Source organism: Protopterus annectens, chromosome 2.part1 (assembly GCF_019279795.1).
Source record: "Protopterus annectens isolate FY-2018-M chromosome 2.part1, PAN1.0, whole genome shotgun sequence".
Taxonomy (NCBI): domain Eukaryota; kingdom Metazoa; phylum Chordata; order Ceratodontiformes; family Protopteridae; genus Protopterus; species Protopterus annectens.
The window spans coordinates 717,812,221-717,835,923 of record NC_056729.1 but is presented as its reverse complement, the minus strand read 5'-3'; the positions used below and the strand labels follow the sequence as shown (position 1 = coordinate 717,835,923).

Here is a 23,703-nt window from a genome sequence, read left to right as displayed (position 1 = left end):
AGCAAGAAGTCATGAGAGACAAAAATTCAATTTTTCACCTGCATTATGGGATAATTGTGTAATTCCCAACAATGAAAAAGGAAACGTAGGATTTTGACACAGCTATGGTTATGCCATACCGTATTGATGTAATAGTCATTAAGAACATAATTTCTAGCCAATGGGGTACTTTTCTTCATGTGGAAGGTGTGGGTGAGATATTAGATCATACTCCAAACTTTATATTCAAAAGAAATCAGAATTAAAAAAATATATTTTGAGTTAGATCAATCAAAGTTAAGTGAGGAACCACATTTGAGTACACATAGGTTCTTTAACAGAACATGCAGAAATTTCTTGCCAATAACTTTAACAAATGAATAAACCATTTGCTATTGTAAATCACAAATACCCAAAAAGCTCTGGTTTGAATAATCAAAAGTACAAGCCATGCTCTGTGATTGTCCCTTGCAGTACTTGTGCAATATTACTGCAGAGAGATTAAATACATTACAAGTAATATTGCCAATGTTGCATAGGTTAGCAGACCCCAGAAGTGAGTGCTGGTGAGTGTAATGTGCCGTTTCCATGGTTATTTAACTGGGAAACTATAAGTAACCAATAAGAACTATACTGAACATAAGAACTATAAGAAACATATTCATAAACTGCTGTCTTTTACTCAATGTCTGAAGAATGACATAACTTGTTATATAAGATATCAGTCATCAAAACATTCAGTCTTAGCACTATGGTTTATTTGGTAAACCACCTTCACATAGTAGCACTAGACCTGAGCATTTCTATGCATGGTGCTCCAAATATTCATTAAAAAGGCTCTCCCTTGTAAAACATATTTCAGTTAAACTAAAGAACAAAAGATTGTGCACAATATAAAAAAAACTCTCAAGCCAGAATACATAAAAGTATGAGTAATAAAACGTGAATCTTAGAAGTGTTGAACCCAACAGTATGATAAAAAACAATGAAAGCAGATATTTACATCATTATATTACACAATAGGCTTTATTGTCAACATTAACAATCTACAATATAAGATTACAAATCTCCATTCCATTCTATATAAATTAGCTTACAAGCCAAAGGAAGAGTTTAATAAATAACACTGTACCGTTTATTTGATTACATGTGCATCCTAGAAAGTCAGTTGCCATGCTGTACTCATTAGAACTGCATAAATGACAATGATAGTAAGTGATATGGCAAGGTTTTGCAGGATGGGAATGATTCCATGCATCTGTATACCTCACCACTTACTTGTTCCCAAAGTCAAATGCTTTCAGGGCTAGAGAGGGCTTTCCTTAACCACAAACTATGTACTTCACATTCACTAAACCAGTGTTAACTAGGAGAAATAATAAGTAAAAGAAATGTGGAGTACAGGGGTCACCTCTGCGCTTTGCACTTGAAATTATTAAATTTAGAATTATAAAGACATTGTTTTAGTAGTTTGGGATTTTTAAGCACACCTGCTTTTTATGACTTGACCCTTGACCTCTTATGGTTAATACTTTTATGATTTGAGGTTTTCTATGTTACAATAGCAAAGATCCATTGATAATCATTAAAATGCGTTGCTAGCACACCCGGTGATTGGAGAAGAAACTCTTCTCTTCCATGAGTATTTTAATCCTTTGAGAAAGGCAGTGGCTCTACTTGAGGTTGTATATTTGGAAGAGTGGAGAAATAGTCTCTGAAAGCAAGGAGGGTTTGGTTATACAAAATTAGTATACATTGAAGAAAAATAGTATAATATAAAAGAGACACGCTATATATAGATGAGAAAATGAACACAGTTTTTATCTATCTATCTAGCATGCAGATGTGATTCAACCAAATTTCAAAAGCAAAGAGACACATCTCACACACTCACGCACACACCCACACATATAGACTCACACTGATAGCAAAATATATAATCATTATATGGCCATCTTTGTTCTTGCAGCTGTTATCCTTGGTCTGTGAGAAAGCACAACCATCTATAAGTAAACTTAATATACAAGGCAACTGTGTACTGTTTCATGTTTGCATGCTCTGTGCTGTTACATCTCACATGTTAGTTTTCAAACACAGACACAGAAAAAAAGGAATCCCAACCAAGCTTTGTCAAGCATGCATTATATTTAAATATTAATTTTGTGACTTAACATAGTTCCATCTAGGGTGTGAGTATAGCTTGTTCATGAAGCTTATTCTTTATAGCATTCTGAAGATATTGAGTTTTGACTCATAAAAGATGGCCTCAAAGTGGAAATTATCTGTCTGACTGTGTCCACTGTCATTTGTAATGTGGAATTCACTAAGAAAGATAATCACCAGGCAGCCAGTCACAACATATGCTTTTATCAGTGATATTACTTGTTACAACTTATTAAATACTAACACTTGTTTGCCAGTGTCTCACAGAAACTTACTTCTGCTAAAGCAATTTATGTGTAACATAGTTGAGAAGCTGTAATGTTTTTTCAACATTCTGCTCATTTGCTAAATTTAACGAGGAATGTAGTCACCTTAAATGTCATGTTGTATACCTTGTGTGAATTTGACCCACACCAATGATTCTTAAACTAGCAAAAAAAAATAAGCACCAGATACATTGCTAAACACTCTTTATAGACTGTACAAGAAAATATTCAGTTCCAGAGGAATTCCAACATTTAGTGTATTGATTCTAAAGGCGTAAATAGAAACACTGCATCCACAATTCTATAACCTGTCACATATATTGTTCTACATGTACATGTGGGTGGATGGATATGAAAGTGCTTTTTTGCCAACAAATTTAATATATACATGAACTCTACAATGAAACTATATGTACAGATTCATTTTCCAAATATAGATGCATCATATTTACATTCAAACAAAATCTAATAACTCTATAGACTCACACTGTCACAACTTAGGGTGAAAAATATCCTGTATATCATATATGTTGCTAGAAGCAACTATGGCATCAGCAATGAAAATCACAGCTCATTGAATAAAAAAGCTGGCAAGCCCAGTTCAAAGTAAACACTGCTCTGTAAAAGAAAACAGTACATTTGTTTTAATGTGAGGGGGTATCCCACTTGTCCCTGCTTATTCTTCATACAGTCTCTTCCAGGCCTCTGTCTGTGCTTTTTGGGGGTGGGTTTGACATACTGGTTAAGATGTTTACTTCACAAAAAGAGGGTAAAGGTTTTGATTCTTACCATTAAAAGGGAAAGTGGCTAGGCTTAAAATGGCCAGCAAGGGCAGGTATCCTAGTACTTACCTATTCTAGTACTTAGCTATGAATGAAATCTAAGATAACTGTGTTAAGATGATAAGTAACTTTGTTGCAACCATTGATTTCACTAATATATCCCCTTCCCTGTTTTAGGTATTTGTGTTTGTCAAACTATAAAGTTTGAAAAGATGGCCTGCTTCCTTATATGTCTCTTTTTTGTCATGATGTAAGTGGTATGATTCGTAAAAACAGTGTCTAGTTACTAGTTTGATAGTAGTGCAGTGATAGAAAGACAAAGACCACAGAAAAGTTAAACATTTTTTCTGAATAAATGTCATGTACTTATACAAATGTGCTGACACACTGCTACGTTAAAGTGCTCAAGTACTTTACATATTTAAGTTGCTGGCTATAGACAACACTACGCATTTAACATTTTACAGTTTTCTAAAATTAGTCTCCTTTATGTTCTGTCCCCATGAAAGGAGGAGAGTGTTGATGCTTTTTCATGGTGATAACCATCCAGAAAGTGACATATTCCAGAAATATCACTGGGGAAATTTGCAGGCAGGTCTTCTCTTGTTCGAGGTGTAAACACAAAACCTGGATGGTCTTTCAGCAGCCTTAAATATGAAGAAAAGGACACATTGGAGAATTAATACTCTTCCTTAGTATTATAATAATTAACTGAAACTTTATGTTATATAATGCCATTAGCATATATACTTTGTTCACTTTAACAGCAACATTTTTCACAAATTGACCTGTACCTCTAAGAAGCATGTTAAGATACTGTGCTCCAGAGAAAGGTGTGTATGAATGAAGTAGCTCTAATTACAAGTACAAAGATTAAAATTGGGAGATCAACTTCCTAGCACATGTCATTTACCCTAATATTAATTTCAAGCACTAAAATGCTTTGTTCAGAGCCGAAAAAAGGTCTGACAGTTCATTCAGGTAATAGCATGCATCTTCCCTTTTGCCGGATTCATTCATTAATTCATTCTTTCTCTGATGCCAGTTTTATCTATTTCAGATTTACAAAAAATCCAGAACCTATCACAGCACTAAATGGCACAAGCCAAAGAAACTAATCCTGGGCAAGATATCAGACTGAGTATGTACATAGACAGCCACAGCAGACATGCCTATGGTCACCTTAGAAATCAACAATTTACTCAGTGTAAGTCACTAGGGTGTACAAGGAAATCAGAGCACAAATGAAACTCATCATGGATGCATGAGGAGAATTGTAGCATATCAAACAAGGACTAAAGTTGATAATCAAGTACTATCACTGCCACTGTTCATTAGAAAAATATTGCACATCTAACCTTATAAAGTCAGAGCAGTTAAGGAGGTTGTTTGCACCACCCAGAACAATTAATTTAACTGTCAAGCTTTCTCTTTCTGTATAGCATCCATGTGCCACACTTCTTCCTTCTGAGAGTAAAAACCTCCAATGCGTGCCCAATACATGAACTTTAAATGCTGCAGCCACTGGAAAAACATCCCAGTTTTCTCAGTGTGCAGTGTAAACCAATATTTCTGTTATTTAAAATGAAAGTAGGAATGTTTCATCCCATATGGACAAATTGTTCACAAAAGGAAAGCCACTGTCAGTTTTTTAAACTGCAAAATAAAAGATGACTTATTGCCATTATTACTGTCGCTGTCACCAAACCTTCAGGCTGCGAGTTAGTCTTCCCATAACATTGCACATGCATATGATTCATGTACATAACATTCTAGCTATAAACGTCTTTCACTCTCAGAGCCCACCCACAGTCTGAGATGCTCTGATGCTTCAGTTTAATACACATGTCAATGGCTGTAAATCCTCAAAGTCACAACTTCCATTCATATATATATAATTACCCAAATGTTCACTACTGAATCTCTGTGGACCTTCCTTCTCTAATGGCCAGTGGCAATTACATCATTTATTTACTGTATTACCTATGTAACAATAGCTACACAAAATGAAGGCAATTGAGCTAAAATAAACATGCAAGAATAAAATTCATATAATGTTTTTAAACAAAGCTTCTGTTAAATGCATTCACATTGACTAAATGATAGCAATTCTGGGGAATGATATTACTCCAAACCCATATTGATGAAAACTACTTTCCCGATTAACAAAACACCTTTCCTGCTCCTGAGTACCCTGCATGTGGGAGGACACCCCTCCACATCTCCTGAATTATATATGAACTAACTTTTCAGTTACACAACAGTGGGGAAAGGGATAACCTCAGTGATGACTGAATGGGTTTTCAGGGGTATTCATTAGCAGTAGTTGCACTGACGTATACAGCAGTCACAAAATTGATTGGGTCCTTCTCGAACAACTATGAACAGAGATTCCTGGATGATAAATTAGTTATGTAGAGTTATCAAGAATTCATACAACAGAAAAAAAGTTTATTAAACTCATTGTCTTTTTTTTTTTTTCTGTTTGTGTAACATTCACTCTGTACTGTAATAGCCTACACATCACTGATTCTTAGAATCTATTAACAATCTCATATATCTCTAACCTTATCATTTTCTTTAAATTGTCATTTTTGTTGAATATATCTGTATTTTTATGTCTGTTGTAGTTATGCATTGCAATGTCTATGTATTTGTGGAGCTTTTCTTCCCGGGTGTCCTCTGAAAAAAGACTTTGCCTCAGCTGGACCAACCCGGTCAACAAATGTCAAATAAATAAATAAATATTAGTTCTGCATTAATGACACATGAAAGTAAGCATGTAGCTTTTTTCTGGTGACTACAGAATTTTCTAGCAGTCTGGGCAGGAATTAAACATTGTTATTACTTTAAGTAAAGCAGCAGGTACAGAAATGGGGCAAGAAATAATGAAAAACTCTCCCCAGGATTCACTAATCCTCCGTGTAAGACTACATTAGTCTTACATGGAAGAACCAGTCTAAGAGTAAGATGGCAGTGCGCCATGCATATTAATGAGGGCGCGCTGCCTCAACTCTAAGGCTAACACTGACCGTGCACGAGTGCATGGGGCGTGTCGGACTGCCAAGCATTCCAAAAATCCACTCCCCTGCAAGTCTGACACTAGGGAAATGTCTACTTACATGAGCGAGTCTGCTCTAATGTGTAAATACCTAACACTACACTCCCCCACATTCTAAACCCCTGTACAATAATAAAATGTAAATTTTTTTTTTTATTATTTCCGATATAGCTGCCCATATTTGCACGTGTTTGCACAGGTTTGCCCATTGCTTAGCTACAGTTAGCAGTTTAGACACTGAAGAGGATAATAAGAAACTTATATGCAAGTTAAGCGAAATAGCGATAGAATAGTGGTAGAGCCTTCGCACAAAGAGGAACCATTCCCAGTCCGAGTCCCACCACTCCTCCTTCTATTTTCTGTTGGAAATCTGTATATAAAAATAATTCCTGACATTTATCATTTAAATTTTTGTAAAAAGCATTGAAATGGCCTATGTAGTAGTGAACGAATTGTAGATATATATATATATATATATATATATATATATATATATATATATATATATATATATATATATATATGAAGGTGAAATTGTTATGCATACTGATGGATGCATAAGTAACGTATCTTAAGCAATGTAAAGTACTGCTAAGTAATGTTTACCAGTATTAAGCATATTTAAATGTAATTGCTCATAGCTGAGCACTGCGTTAACTAGCGCAATGGCTTTGCGCATAGCTGCGCATTGCGCCAACTAGCACAAACAGAACATGTTTGCATGGAGTTGCGCTCCATGCTAACCAGTGCAATGTCAGGCAACATCAAGCAACGTAGAGCAATGCAGAACGACAGTGGGCAAAGTTGAGCAAAGTTGGCTAAACACAGCCACACCTCCTAGCTGGTCTGGCCGTAGTAAAATAAAAAACAATGACAGGAATCGAACCCGGGATACTGTGCACCATAATCACAGTACTGAACCACTAAGCCATGACAGCATTTCATAACCATGCACTTTCAACACACATACATATCAATGGAAGCTTACCCATTGCTAAGCAGGTGAGCCTTCAGCTGAGGTTTTTCAAAACTGGCCAATCACAAATAAGTGCAGTAAATGAGGCATATTTAAGCTCCATAGATGGGAATACTTGCCATAACTGGTTGTAGCTCCCATCTGCAGGCAGCATGGCCGGTGCTGGAGAGGGCTCTTGATTTCGAGTGCAACGTTGGGGCATTGAGGAGTCAAAAGTAATGGTTTGGCTCCTTGTCCATAATCATGAGGATAGACTCCTGTGCGGCCAGTACCAGGGCACCCAATACAAAGCGAAAGCCTGGAACCGTCTAGCTCATGAACTCACCAGTGCTATAGACGTCCCTCGGACTGGTGAGCAGGTCAGACACCACTACTCAGACCTGAAGAGATGCAAGGAGGATCTACTAGACCAGTGGATCCAGGAGGCCCGTGGGATGGAAAATGCCCCACTACAAAGTAAGTAGCCATGGAATTAAGTATGTAAGAATTGCTATTCTAGTCTATACTATGGATAGGTATGTCTCAATATCACTTCATTTACTTCACAGCTGCAGGTGTCCAGGCTGTGAACCAGCAAGCCTATGCAGATAAGCTGCTAAGGCTGCACCACCAGGCAGGTTAGTAATTATTCTGCATGTACTGTTATATAAAATAAATGAGAGAGCCTGAAAAAAGTGTTTTAACCCAATAAATAAAGGTATAATAATTCTTTAATAATTATTCTGCATGTACTGTTATATAAAATAAATGAGAGAGCCTCTAGAAAGGTGTTTTAAGTCTTTAATAAAGGTATAATTCCTGGAGTGTGTCTGTGTCATTTTCTTTGATATGTTGTTCTACTCTTGCATTATAGAAATAGTACTGTTGTATTAAGCGCTGTTAACCCACACTTGGGTAGGCCCATATAAAGTGGATGAAGGAAGTGCCAGTAGCTTTTAAGCATATTTACAGTCCTCAACTGTTGGTTCATGCCCAGCATGTACAGATTAATCTGGCACATGAGTAGCTTGGTATTGTGTTCCCCAGAAATGTCAGTGTGCTGCCAGAAATGTAGGGAGCTGTTAACATATAACTGATAATTTCATCTGAACATATCTAGATAATTATAGGAAAGTAGAGCTGTCAGTGTACCATCTCAGCAGTAGTGTGTCTGAGCAACTCACAAAATATGTAGCAGTAACAAGTAACATCTGCATCCCGGACAGTTTGTATGTCAGATACAGCTCATGTATATAAAGATCTAGCAAAACCTATTTCACAATGTAAGGACAATTGGGTAGTGTAATAATACATGCAGGGGACATATAACTGCAGTTAATAGGAATGTAGTGTAAACTATAAGGATATATAAGTTGTTAATGGAGCTATCTTTTTCCACCCTACTGTATGTGCATAAATAATACAATTCCACACCTCAATGGGTATGTCTAATTTCAAAACATTTGTTGGGACATATGTCCTATTGGTTTATAAATATCTGCATTTATTTATTTATGTTGATGCATGTGCCCTGTTCAAATACCACAATATTGGTGGCCTGTTGCCATCAATTAAACCTGCATGCTGTTGTAATGCCCACTGTTGTTCTATATATGCATGTGTTATGCTTGCTGTTCAACTGTTGGAACTCTGGTGTGTTGTGTTAATGGGAATACTTCTGCATGCTGTTATAACTAATTGGGAATGCTGTTGACTGCTACTAACCCATATTTTCATTAAATCCTCCAAAACATAGAACATATGGGAAGGCCAGTCCAAGAAGACCCACCTGTCCCATCTCAGCTGGCAATGGCACCTGGCACCAGCAGGTCCGGTGCCCAGCCTGGGAACTCCTCCTCTGTTGGCCCTGTGCCACCTTCAGGTGGAAGTGCTGCAGAGGATGGGGCTCTTCCCCCCCGTGCAAGCGTGGGCGGAGGAGGGCCACCTATCACCCACTGAACGGTCCAGGCTGTGGGGCATAGAGAGATTGAGCGTTCTGTCGCTGATCATCTACGGCAGCTTGAGGCACGAGTGGTGGGACTCATGGGTGAGCCTGCCCCTCTTACACAGCCCCCAGCACAGCCACCTTCTGGGCTGTGAAGTTGCAGTGGTAACTGCCCAATGGGTGGGGATCTCAGTTCCACTGTTGCCATCTGTGGGATCATGGGCTTGCAATTTTCAAACATCCTTCCCCATCAGTGGTATTCACCCACCACGTGTCATATTCCGCCCCTGTATGCATCTTGTTTGTCTTGTCTGTTTACCTCCCCAACCTACCTCCCCAAATATACCTACTTCCCCTATCCCACATTCCACTCTCACCTGAAAAAAAAAGGGCAATCTGCTCCCAAAAAAAATTACACACCATGCATAGCTGCACATTTTGCACACATGTCCGCTGGACACATAAAATGCAATAGAATTGGCAGTACAACATACTTTGTTGTCCTCACCCCTCTCTCAGGGTGGAAGGTTTCATATTTCCCACCAAATTGATTGCATATGCACAGCTGTTGCTGTTATAGAAATGGGCAGCTATGGACCTTCCCTACACCCATCCTGCACATCCAGAGCTGTTTTCCCTACTGTCTTTCCCGCTTTGTGCACCTTTTTCACCACTTTCCTATCTCCCCATTTTCTTTTCTTTCAAAGAAATGAGCATGGGGGTTAGCGGGAATAAGCACTTTTAAGCAGTAGTTAGCGGGTTTGCGCAAGTGTGCACTTCTGTGCACTTAGCTAAGCATTGCTAAGCATCACGCAAACCCACTTACAACTGCTTAAAAGTGCCTTAGTCACTCTGTATGTGAGGGCCCTTGTTTTGCTCAGCAGAAAAATAAACACCTCTGTCAGTCTCGAACCCAGGACCTTCTACGCACTACACTGCATGAAGTACCACTAAGCCACGGTAAATATATAACAAGTTGCTCTGAAATAAATATATCATGCATCACAGTGAGTAAATGTAAAGGAAAAATAGGAATGCCATAACACACAACTTGTTCTGTGGATTTTTACCAGCAGTTGTTGTGGAATTGCATTACATGACTGTGATAAGAGAAGCAGCCATTCTAGCAGGAACTAATGTTACAGCAGCACTTTACAACCCCCACACAGTATCATAGCAGGACAAACACTGGCATATCTGATTAGGGCAGAGGCCATACCTCCCAACTGTGCCTAATTTTCAGGGATGTTCCTGATTTTCAAACAAATTTTAGCTGTGTCTGCCTGAATCCCTCTGAAAAGTACTGACATTGGCCAGAAAGGTGTTGAATTAAACTTAATGAATAATGACAATAAGTAAGACATAGACACTGCTTGTACTTCAGAAAAGGTGTATTAATCCAATCTTTTCTTCTCCTGCACTATATATAGCTGCTGCGCACCCTGCTCCAATGCTTGACCTACACCTTGTGTTCTTGCACTAAATATCTGAACTTACCCTGCTGGAAGCCTCCAAAAGATAGTCCTAACTAAGAAATAACCTACCAGCTCCCCAAGAGACAATTACTTTCTTAAAAGGCAGTGAAACCTTGTGTTCCTGCACTAAATACCTGAACTTACCCTGCTGGAAGCCTCCAAAAGATAGTCCTAACTAAGAAATAACCTACCAGCTCCCCAAGAGACAATTACTTTCTTAAAAGGCAGTGAAACCTTGTGTTCCTGCACTAAATACCTGAACTTACCCTGCTGGAAGCCTCCAAAAGATAGTCCTAACTAAGAAATAACCTACCAGCTCCCCAAGAGACAATTACTTTCTTAAAAGGCAGTGAAACCTTGTGTTCCTGCACTAAATACCTGAACTTACCCTGATGGAAGCCTCCAAAAGATAGTCCTAACTAAGAAATAACCTACCAGCTCCCCAAGAGACAATTACTTTCTTAAAAGGCAGTGAAACCTTGTGTTCCTGCACTAAATACCTGAACTTACCCTGCTGGAAGCCTCCAAAAGATAGTCCTAACTAAGAAATAACCTACCAGCTCCCCAAGAGACAATTACTTTCTTAAAAGGCAGTGAAACCTTGTGTTCCTGCACTAAATACCTGAACTTACCCTGCTGGAAGCCTCCAAAAGATAGTCCTAACTAAGAAATAACCTACCAGCTCCCCAAGAGACAATTACTTTCTTAAAAGGCAGTGAAACCTTGTGTTCCTGCACTAAATACCTGAACTTACCCTGCTGGAAGCCTCCAAAAGATAGTCCTAACTAAGAAATAACCTACCAGCTCCCCAAGAGACAATTACTTTCTTAAAAGGCAGTGAAACCTTGTGTTCCTGCACTAAATACCTGAACTTACCCTGCTGGAAGCCTCCAAAAGATAGTCCTAACTAAGAAATAACCTACCAGCTCCCCAAGAGACAATTACTTTCTTAAAAGGCAGTGAAACCTTGTGTTCCTGCACTAAATACCTGAACTTACCCTGCTGGAAGCCTCCAAAAGATAGTCCTAACTAAGAAATAACCTACCAGCTCCCCAAGAGACAATTACTTTCTTAAAAGGCAGTGAAACCTTGTGTTCCTGCACTAAATACCTGAACTTACCCTGCTGGAAGCCTCCAAAAGATAGTCCTAACTAAGAAATAACCTACCAGCTCCCCAAGAGACAATTACTTTCTTAAAAGGCAGTGAAACCTTGTGTTCCTGCACTAAATACCTGAACTTACCCTGATGGAAGCCTCCAAAAGATAGTCCTAACTAAGAAATAACCTACCAGCTCCCCAAGAGACAATTACTTTCTTAAAAGGCAGTGAAACCTTGTGTTCCTGCACTAAATACCTGAACTTACCCTGCTGGAAGCCTCCAAAAGATAGTCCTAACTAAGAAATAACCTACCAGCTCCCCAAGAGACAATTACTTTCTTAAAAGGCAGTGAAACCTTGTGTTCCTGCACTAAATACCTGAACTTACCCTGCTGGAAGCCTCCAAAAGATAGTCCTAACTAAGAAATAACCTACCAGCTCCCCAAGAGACAATTACTTTCTTAAAAGGCAGTGAAACCTTGTGTTCCTGCACTAAATACCTGAACTTACCCTGCTGGAAGCCTCCAAAAGATAGTCCTAACTAAGAAATAACCTACCAGCTCCCCAAGAGACAATTACTTTCTTAAAAGGCAGTGAAACCTTGTGTTCCTGCACTAAATACCTGAACTTACCCTGCTGGAAGCCTCCAAAAGATAGTCCTAACTAAGAAATAACCTACCAGCTCCCCAAGAGACAATTACTTTCTTAAAAGGCAGTGAAACCTTGTGTTCCTGCACTAAATACCTGAACTTACCCTGCTGGAAGCCTCCAAAAGATAGTCCTAACTAAGAAATAACCTACCAGCTCCCCAAGAGACAATTACTTTCTTAAAAGGCAGTGAAACCTTGTGTTCCTGCACTAAATACCTGAACTTACCCTGCTGGAAGCCTCCAAAAGATAGTCCTAACTAAGAAATAACCTACCAGCTCCCCAAGAGACAATTACTTTCTTAAAAGGCAGTGAAACCTTGTGTTCCTGCACTAAATACCTGAACTTACCCTGCTGGAAGCCTCCAAAAGATAGTCCTAACTAAGAAATAACCTACCAGCTCCCCAAGAGACAATTACTTTCTTAAAAGGCAGTGAAACCTTGTGTTCCTGCACTAAATACCTGAACTTACCCTGCTGGAAGCCTCCAAAAGATAGTCCTAACTAAGAAATAACCTACCAGCTCCCCAAGAGACAATTACTTTCTTAAAAGGCAGTGAAACCTTGTGTTCCTGCACTAAATACCTGAACTTACCCTGCTGGAAGCCTCCAAAAGATAGTCCTAACTAAGAAATAACCTACCAGCTCCCCAAGAGACAATTACTTTCTTAAAAGGCAGTGAAACCTTGTGTTCCTGCACTAAATACCTGAACTTACCCTGCTGGAAGCCTCCAAAAGATAGTCCTAACTAAGAAATAACCTACCAGCTCCCCAAGAGACAATTACTTTCTTAAAAGGCAGTGAAACCTTGTGTTCCTGCACTAAATACCTGAACTTACCCTGCTGGAAGCCTCCAAAAGATAGTCCTAACTAAGAAATAACCTACCAGCTCCCCAAGAGACAATTACTTTCTTAAAAGGCAGTGAAACCTTGTGTTCCTGCACTAAATACCTGAACTTACCCTGCTGGAAGCCTCCAAAAGATAGTCCTAACTAAGAAATAACCTACCAGCTCCCCAAGAGACAATTACTTTCTTAAAAGGCAGTGAAACCTTGTGTTCCTGCACTAAATACCTGAACTTACCCTGCTGGAAGCCTCCAAAAGATAGTCCTAACTAAGAAATAACCTACCAGCTCCCCAAGAGACAATTACTTTCTTAAAAGGCAGTGAAACCTTGTGTTCCTGCACTAAATACCTGAACTTACCCTGCTGGAAGCCTCCAAAAGATAGTCCTAACTAAGAAATAACCTACCAGCTCCCCAAGAGACAATTACTTTCTTAAAAGGCAGTGAAACCTTGTGTTCCTGCACTAAATACCTGAACTTACCCTGCTGGAAGCCTCCAAAAGATAGTCCTAACTAAGAAATAACCTACCAGCTCCCCAAGAGACAATTACTTTCTTAAAAGGCAGTGAAACCTTGTGTTCCTGCACTAAATACCTGAACTTACCCTGATGGAAGCCTCCAAAAGATAGTCCTAACTAAGAAATAACCTACCAGCTCCCCAAGAGACAATTACTTTCTTAAAAGGCAGTGAAACCTTGTGTTCCTGCACTAAATACCTGAACTTACCCTGCTGGAAGCCTCCAAAAGATAGTCCTAACTAAGAAATAACCTACCAGCTCCCCAAGAGACAATTACTTTCTTAAAAGGCAGTGAAACCTTGTGTTCCTGCACTAAATACCTGAACTTACCCTGCTGGAAGCCTCCAAAAGATAGTCCTAACTAAGAAATAACCTACCAGCTCCCCAAGAGACAATTACTTTCTTAAAAGGCAGTGAAACCTTGTGTTCCTGCACTAAATACCTGAACTTACCCTGCTGGAAGCCTCCAAAAGATAGTCCTAACTAAGAAATAACCTACCAGCTCCCCAAGAGACAATTACTTTCTTAAAAGGCAGTGAAACCTTGTGTTCCTGCACTAAATACCTGAACTTACCCTGCTGGAAGCCTCCAAAAGATAGTCCTAACTAAGAAATAACCTACCAGCTCCCCAAGAGACAATTACTTTCTTAAAAGGCAGTGAAACCTTGTGTTCCTGCACTAAATACCTGAACTTACCCTGCTGGAAGCCTCCAAAAGATAGTCCTAACTAAGAAATAACCTACCAGCTCCCCAAGAGACAATTACTTTCTTAAAAGGCAGTGAAACCTTGTGTTCCTGCACTAAATACCTGAACTTACCCTGCTGGAAGCCTCCAAAAGATAGTCCTAACTAAGAAATAACCTACCAGCTCCCCAAGAGACAATTACTTTCTTAAAAGGCAGTGAAACCTTGTGTTCCTGCACTAAATACCTGAACTTACCCTGCTGGAAGCCTCCAAAAGATAGTCCTAACTAAGAAATAACCTACCAGCTCCCCAAGAGACAATTACTTTCTTAAAAGGCAGTGAAACCTTGTGTTCCTGCACTAAATACCTGAACTTACCCTGCTGGAAGCCTCCAAAAGATAGTCCTAACTAAGAAATAACCTACCAGCTCCCCAAGAGACAATTACTTTCTTAAAAGGCAGTGAAACCTTGTGTTCCTGCACTAAATACCTGAACTTACCCTGCTGGAAGCCTCCAAAAGATAGTCCTAACTAAGAAATAACCTACCAGCTCCCCAAGAGACAATTACTTTCTTAAAAGGCAGTGAAACCTTGTGTTCCTGCACTAAATACCTGAACTTACCCTGCTGGAAGCCTCCAAAAGATAGTCCTAACTAAGAAATAACCTACCAGCTCCCCAAGAGACAATTACTTTCTTAAAAGGCAGTGAAACCTTGTGTTCCTGCACTAAATACCTGAACTTACCCTGCTGGAAGCCTCCAAAAGATAGTCCTAACTAAGAAATAACCTACCAGCTCCCCAAGAGACAATTACTTTCTTAAAAGGCAGTGAAACCTTGTGTTCCTGCACTAAATACCTGAACTTACCCTGCTGGAAGCCTCCAAAAGATAGTCCTAACTAAGAAATAACCTACCAGCTCCCCAAGAGACAATTACTTTCTTAAAAGGCAGTGAAACCTTGTGTTCCTGCACTAAATACCTGAACTTACCCTGCTGGAAGCCTCCAAAAGATAGTCCTAACTAAGAAATAACCTACCAGCTCCCCAAGAGACAATTACTTTCTTAAAAGGCAGTGAAACCTTGTGTTCCTGCACTAAATACCTGAACTTACCCTGCTGGAAGCCTCCAAAAGATAGTCCTAACTAAGAAATAACCTACCAGCTCCCCAAGAGACAATTACTTTCTTAAAAGGCAGTGAAACCTTGTGTTCCTGCACTAAATACCTGAACTTACCCTGCTGGAAGCCTCCAAAAGATAGTCCTAACTAAGAAATAACCTACCAGCTCCCCAAGAGACAATTACTTTCTTAAAAGGCAGTGAAACCTTGTGTTCCTGCACTAAATACCTGAACTTACCCTGCTGGAAGCCTCCAAAAGATAGTCCTAACTAAGAAATAACCTACCAGCTCCCCAAGAGACAATTACTTTCTTAAAAGGCAGTGAAACCTTGTGTTCCTGCACTAAATACCTGAACTTACCCTGCTGGAAGCCTCCAAAAGATAGTCCTAACTAAGAAATAACCTACCAGCTCCCCAAGAGACAATTACTTTCTTAAAAGGCAGTGAAACCTTGTGTTCCTGCACTAAATACCTGAACTTACCCTGCTGGAAGCCTCCAAAAGATAGTCCTAACTAAGAAATAACCTACCAGCTCCCCAAGAGACAATTACTTTCTTAAAAGGCAGTGAAACCTTGTGTTCCTGCACTAAATACCTGAACTTACCCTGCTGGAAGCCTCCAAAAGATAGTCCTAACTAAGAAATAACCTACCAGCTCCCCAAGAGACAATTACTTTCTTAAAAGGCAGTGAAACCTTGTGTTCCTGCACTAAATACCTGAACTTACCCTGCTGGAAGCCTCCAAAAGATAGTCCTAACTAAGAAATAACCTACCAGCTCCCCAAGAGACAATTACTTTCTTAAAAGGCAGTGAAACCTTGTGTTCCTGCACTAAATACCTGAACTTACCCTGCTGGAAGCCTCCAAAAGATAGTCCTAACTAAGAAATAACCTACCAGCTCCCCAAGAGACAATTACTTTCTTAAAAGGCAGTGAAACCTTGTGTTCCTGCACTAAATACCTGAACTTACCCTGCTGGAAGCCTCCAAAAGATAGTCCTAACTAAGAAATAACCTACCAGCTCCCCAAGAGACAATTACTTTCTTAAAAGGCAGTGAAACCTTGTGTTCCTGCACTAAATACCTGAACTTACCCTGCTGGAAGCCTCCAAAAGATAGTCCTAACTAAGAAATAACCTACCAGCTCCCCAAGAGACAATTACTTTCTTAAAAGGCAGTGAAACCTTGTGTTCCTGCACTAAATACCTGAACTTACCCTGCTGGAAGCCTCCAAAAGATAGTCCTAACTAAGAAATAACCTACCAGCTCCCCAAGAGACAATTACTTTCTTAAAAGGCAGTGAAACCTTGTGTTCCTGCACTAAATACCTGAACTTACCCTGCTGGAAGCCTCCAAAAGATAGTCCTAACTAAGAAATAACCTACCAGCTCCCCAAGAGACAATTACTTTCTTAAAAGGCAGTGAAACCTTGTGTTCCTGCACTAAATACCTGAACTTACCCTGCTGGAAGCCTCCAAAAGATAGTCCTAACTAAGAAATAACCTACCAGCTCCCCAAGAGACAATTACTTTCTTAAAAGGCAGTGAAACCTTGTGTTCCTGCACTAAATACCTGAACTTACCCTGCTGGAAGCCTCCAAAAGATAGTCCTAACTAAGAAATAACCTACCAGCTCCCCAAGAGACAATTACTTTCTTAAAAGGCAGTGAAACCTTGTGTTCCTGCACTAAATACCTGAACTTACCCTGCTGGAAGCCTCCAAAAGATAGTCCTAACTAAGAAATAACCTACCAGCTCCCCAAGAGACAATTACTTTCTTAAAAGGCAGTGAAACCTTGTGTTCCTGCACTAAATACCTGAACTTACCCTGCTGGAAGCCTCCAAAAGATAGTCCTAACTAAGAAATAACCTACCAGCTCCCCAAGAGACAATTACTTTCTTAAAAGGCAGTGAAACCTTGTGTTCCTGCACTAAATACCTGAACTTACCCTGCTGGAAGCCTCCAAAAGATAGTCCTAACTAAGAAATAACCTACCAGCTCCCCAAGAGACAATTACTTTCTTAAAAGGCAGTGAAACCTTGTGTTCCTGCACTAAATACCTGAACTTACCCTGCTGGAAGCCTCCAAAAGATAGTCCTAACTAAGAAATAACCTACCAGCTCCCCAAGAGACAATTACTTTCTTAAAAGGCAGTGAAACCTTGTGTTCCTGCACTAAATACCTGAACTTACCCTGCTGGAAGCCTCCAAAAGATAGTCCTAACTAAGAAATAACCTACCAGCTCCCCAAGAGACAATTACTTTCTTAAAAGGCAGTGAAACCTTGTGTTCCTGCACTAAATACCTGAACTTACCCTGCTGGAAGCCTCCAAAAGATAGTCCTAACTAAGAAATAACCTACCAGCTCCCCAAGAGACAATTACTTTCTTAAAAGGCAGTGAAACCTTGTGTTCCTGCACTAAATACCTGAACTTACCCTGCTGGAAGCCTCCAAAAGATAGTCCTAACTAAGAAATAACCTACCAGCTCCCCAAGAGACAATTACTTTCTTAAAAGGCAGTGAAACCTTGTGTTCCTGCACTAAATACCTGAACTTACCCTGCTGGAAGCCTCCAAAAGATAGTCCTAACTAAGAAATAACCTACCAGCTCCCCAAGAGACAATTACTTTCTTAAAAGGCAGTGAAACCTTGTGTTCCTGCACTAAATACCTGAACTTACCCTGCTGGAAGCCTCCAAAAGATAGTCCTAACTAAGAAATAACCTACCAGCTCCCCAAGAGACAATTACTTTCTTAAAAGGCAGTGAAACCTTGTGTTCCTGCACTAAATACCTGAACTTACCCTGCTGGAAGCCTCCAAAAGATAGTCCTAACTAAGAAATAACCTACCAGCTCCCCAAGAGACAATTACTTTCTTAAAAGGCAGTGAAACCTTGTGTTCCTGCACTAAATACCTGAACTTACCCTGCTGGAAGCCTCCAAAAGATAGTCCTAACTAAGAAATAACCTACCAGCTCCCCAAGAGACAATTACTTTCTTAAAAGGCAGTGAAACCTTGTGTTCCTGCACTAAATACCTGAACTTACCCTGCTGGAAGCCTCCAAAAGATAGTCCTAACTAAGAAATAACCTACCAGCTCCCCAAGAGACAATTACTTTCTTAAAAGGCAGTGAAACCTTGTGTTCCTGCACTAAATACCTGAACTTACCCTGCTGGAAGCCTCCAAAAGATAGTCCTAACTAAGAAATAACCTACCAGCTCCCCAAGAGACAATTACTTTCTTAAAAGGCAGTGAAACCTTGTGTTCCTGCACTAAATACCTGAACTTACCCTGCTGGAAGCCTCCAAAAGATAGTCCTAACTAAGAAATAACCTACCAGCTCCCCAAGAGACAATTACTTTCTTAAAAGGCAGTGAAACCTTGTGTTCCTGCACTAAATACCTGAACTTACCCTGCTGGAAGCCTCCAAAAGATAGTCCTAACTAAGAAATAACCTACCAGCTCCCCAAGAGACAATTACTTTCTTAAAAGGCAGTGAAACCTTGTGTTCCTGCACTAAATACCTGAACTTACCCTGCTGGAAGCCTCCAAAAGATAGTCCTAACTAAGAAATAACCTACCAGCTCCCCAAGAGACAATTACTTTCTTAAAAGGCAGTGAAACCTTGTGTTCCTGCACTAAATACCTGAACTTACCCTGCTGGAAGCCTCCAAAAGATAGTCCTAACTAAGAAATAACCTACCAGCTCCCCAAGAGACAATTACTTTCTTAAAAGGCAGTGAAACCTTGTGTTCCTGCACTAAATACCTGAACTTACCCTGCTGGAAGCCTCCAAAAGATAGTCCTAACTAAGAAATAACCTACCAGCTCCCCAAGAGACAATTACTTTCTTAAAAGGCAGTGAAACCTTGTGTTCCTGCACTAAATACCTGAACTTACCCTGCTGGAAGCCTCCAAAAGATAGTCCTAACTAAGAAATAACCTACCAGCTCCCCAAGAGACAATTACTTTCTTAAAAGGCAGTGAAACCTTGTGTTCCTGCACTAAATACCTGAACTTACCCTGCTGGAAGCCTCCAAAAGATAGTCCTAACTAAGAAATAACCTACCAGCTCCCCAAGAGACAATTACTTTCTTAAAAGGCAGTGAAACCTTGTGTTCCTGCACTAAATACCTGAACTTACCCTGCTGGAAGCCTCCAAAAGATAGTCCTAACTAAGAAATAACCTACCAGCTCCCCAAGAGACAATTACTTTCTTAAAAGGCAGTGAAACCTTGTGTTCCTGCACTAAATACCTGAACTTACCCTGCTGGAAGCCTCCAAAAGATAGTCCTAACTAAGAAATAACCTACCAGCTCCCCAAGAGACAATTACTTTCTTAAAAGGCAGTGAAACCTTGTGTTCCTGCACTAAATACCTGAACTTACCCTGCTGGAAGCCTCCAAAAGATAGTCCTAACTAAGAAATAACCTACCAGCTCCCCAAGAGACAATTACTTTCTTAAAAGGCAGTGAAACCTTGTGTTCCTGCACTAAATACCTGAACTTACCCTGCTGGAAGCCTCCAAAAGATAGTCCTAACTAAGAAATAACCTACCAGCTCCCCAAGAGACAATTACTTTCTTAAAAGGCAGTGAAACCTTGTGTTCCTGCACTAAATACCTGAACTTACCCTGCTGGAAGCCTCCAAAAGATAGTCCTAACTAAGAAATAACCTACCAGCTCCCCAAGAGACAATTACTTTCTTAAAAGGCAGTGAAACCTTGTGTTCCTGCACTAAATACCTGAACTTACCCTGCTGGAAGCCTCCAAAAGATAGTCCTAACTAAGAAATAACCTACCAGCTCCCCAAGAGACAATTACTTTCTTAAAAGGCAGTGAAACCTTGTGTTCCTGCACTAAATACCTGAACTTACCCTGCTGGAAGCCTCCAAAAGATAGTCCTAACTAAGAAATAACCTACCAGCTCCCCAAGAGACAATTACTTTCTTAAAAGGCAGTGAAACCTTGTGTTCCTGCACTAAATACCTGAACTTACCCTGCTGGAAGCCTCCAAAAGATAGTCCTAACTAAGAAATAACCTACCAGCTCCCCAAGAGACAATTACTTTCTTAAAAGGCAGTGAAACCTTGTGTTCCTGCACTAAATACCTGAACTTACCCTGCTGGAAGCCTCCAAAAGATAGTCCTAACTAAGAAATAACCTACCAGCTCCCCAAGAGACAATTACTTTCTTAAAAGGCAGTGAAACCTTGTGTTCCTGCACTAAATACCTGAACTTACCCTGCTGGAAGCCTCCAAAAGATAGTCCTAACTAAGAAATAACCTACCAGCTCCCCAAGAGACAATTACTTTCTTAAAAGGCAGTGAAACCTTGTGTTCCTGCACTAAATACCTGAACTTACCCTGCTGGAAGCCTCCAAAAGATAGTCCTAACTAAGAAATAACCTACCAGCTCCCCAAGAGACAATTACTTTCTTAAAAGGCAGTGAAACCTTGTGTTCCTGCACTAAATACCTGAACTTACCCTGCTGGAAGCCTCCAAAAGATAGTCCTAACTAAGAAATAACCTACCAGCTCCCCAAGAGACAATTACTTTCTTAAAAGGCAGTGAAACCTTGTGTTCCTGCACTAAATACCTGAACTTACCCTGCTGGAAGCCTCCAAAAGATAGTCCTAACTAAGAAATAACCTACCAGCTCCCCAAGAGACAATTACTTTCTTAAAAGGCAGTGAAACCTTGTGTTCCTGCACTAAATACCTGAACTTACCCTGCTGGAAGCCTCCAAAAGATAGTCCTAACTAAGAAATAACCTACCAGCTCCCCAAGAGACAATTACTTTCTTAAAAGGCAGTGAAACCTTGTGTTCCTGCACTAAATACCTGAACTTACCCTGCTGGAAGCCTCCAAAAGATAGTCCTAACTAAGAAATAACCTACCAGCTCCCCAAGAGACAATTACTTTCTTAAAAGGCAGTGAAACCTTGTGTTCCTGCACTAAATACCTGAACTTACCCTGCTGGAAGCCTCCAAAAGATAGTCCTAACTAAGAAATAACCTACCAGCTCCCCAAGAGACAATTACTTTCTTAAAAGGCAGTGAAACCTTGTGTTCCTGCACTAAATACCTGAACTTACCCTGCTGGAAGCCTCCAAAAGATAGTCCTAACTAAGAAATAACCTACCAGCTCCCCAAGAGACAATTACTTTCTTAAAAGGCAGTGAAACCTTGTGTTCCTGCACTAAATACCTGAACTTACCCTGCTGGAAGCCTCCAAAAGATAGTCCTAACTAAGAAATAACCTACCAGCTCCCCAAGAGACAATTACTTTCTTAAAAGGCAGTGAAACCTTGTGTTCCTGCACTAAATACCTGAACTTACCCTGCTGGAAGCCTCCAAAAGATAGTCCTAACTAAGAAATAACCTACCAGCTCCCCAAGAGACAATTACTTTCTTAAAAGGCAGTGAAACCTTGTGTTCCTGCACTAAATACCTGAACTTACCCTGCTGGAAGCCTCCAAAAGATAGTCCTAACTAAGAAATAACCTACCAGCTCCCCAAGAGACAATTACTTTCTTAAAAGGCAGTGAAACCTTGTGTTCCTGCACTAAATACCTGAACTTACCCTGCTGGAAGCCTCCAAAAGATAGTCCTAACTAAGAAATAACCTACCAGCTCCCCAAGAGACAATTACTTTCTTAAAAGGCAGTGAAACCTTGTGTTCCTGCACTAAATACCTGAACTTACCCTGCTGGAAGCCTCCAAAAGATAGTCCTAACTAAGAAATAACCTACCAGCTCCCCAAGAGACAATTACTTTCTTAAAAGGCAGTGAAACCTTGTGTTCCTGCACTAAATACCTGAACTTACCCTGCTGGAAGCCTCCAAAAGATAGTCCTAACTAAGAAATAACCTACCAGCTCCCCAAGAGACAATTACTTTCTTAAAAGGCAGTGAAACCTTGTGTTCCTGCACTAAATACCTGAACTTACCCTGCTGGAAGCCTCCAAAAGATAGTCCTAACTAAGAAATAACCTACCAGCTCCCCAAGAGACAATTACTTTCTTAAAAGGCAGTGAAACCTTGTGTTCCTGCACTAAATACCTGAACTTACCCTGCTGGAAGCCTCCAAAAGATAGTCCTAACTAAGAAATAACCTACCAGCTCCCCAAGAGACAATTACTTTCTTAAAAGGCAGTGAAACCTTGTGTTCCTGCACTAAATACCTGAACTTACCCTGCTGGAAGCCTCCAAAAGATAGTCCTAACTAAGAAATAACCTACCAGCTCCCCAAGAGACAATTACTTTCTTAAAAGGCAGTGAAACCTTGTGTTCCTGCACTAAATACCTGAACTTACCCTGCTGGAAGCCTCCAAAAGATAGTCCTAACTAAGAAATAACCTACCAGCTCCCCAAGAGACAATTACTTTCTTAAAAGGCAGTGAAACCTTGTGTTCCTGCACTAAATACCTGAACTTACCCTGCTGGAAGCCTCCAAAAGATAGTCCTAACTAAGAAATAACCTACCAGCTCCCCAAGAGACAATTACTTTCTTAAAAGGCAGTGAAACCTTGTGTTCCTGCACTAAATACCTGAACTTACCCTGCTGGAAGCCTCCAAAAGATAGTCCTAACTAAGAAATAACCTACCAGCTCCCCAAGAGACAATTACTTTCTTAAAAGGCAGTGAAACCTTGTGTTCCTGCACTAAATACCTGAACTTACCCTGATGGAAGCCTCCAAAAGATAGTCCTAACTAAGAAATAACCTACCAGCTCCCCAAGAGACAATTACTTTCTTAAAAGGCAGTGAAACCTTGTGTTCCTGCACTAAATACCTGAACTTACCCTGCTGGAAGCCTCCAAAAGATAGTCCTAACTAAGAAATAACCTACCAGCTCCCCAAGAGACAATTACTTTCTTAAAAGGCAGTGAAACCTTGTGTTCCTGCACTAAATACCTGAACTTACCCTGCTGGAAGCCTCCAAAAGATAGTCCTAACTAAGAAATAACCTACCAGCTCCCCAAGAGACAATTACTTTCTTAAAAGGCAGTGAAACCTTGTGTTCCTGCACTAAATACCTGAACTTACCCTGCTGGAAGCCTCCAAAAGATAGTCCTAACTAAGAAATAACCTACCAGCTCCCCAAGAGACAATTACTTTCTTAAAAGGCAGTGAAACCTTGTGTTCCTGCACTAAATACAAACATACCTG

At 40.1% G+C, this 23,703-nt stretch overlaps 1 protein-coding gene across 3 annotated transcripts in view; it reads right to left on the bottom strand.

Annotated features, from left to right (window-relative positions):
* Positions 1 to 977: 977 nt before the first annotated feature.
* GUCY1A1 (guanylate cyclase 1 soluble subunit alpha 1) overlaps positions 978 to 23,703 on the bottom strand; it is a 1,258,709-nt gene continuing 1,235,983 nt past the window's right edge. For all 3 annotated transcript variants that reach the window (XM_044062440.1, XM_044062438.1, XM_044062439.1), the window contains one exon: positions 978 to 3,837. In XM_044062440.1, coding sequence (XP_043918375.1) covers positions 3,678 to 3,837 — 160 coding nt within the window. In that variant the 3' untranslated portion in view covers positions 978 to 3,677. The remainder of the gene's footprint in view (positions 3,838 to 23,703) is intronic.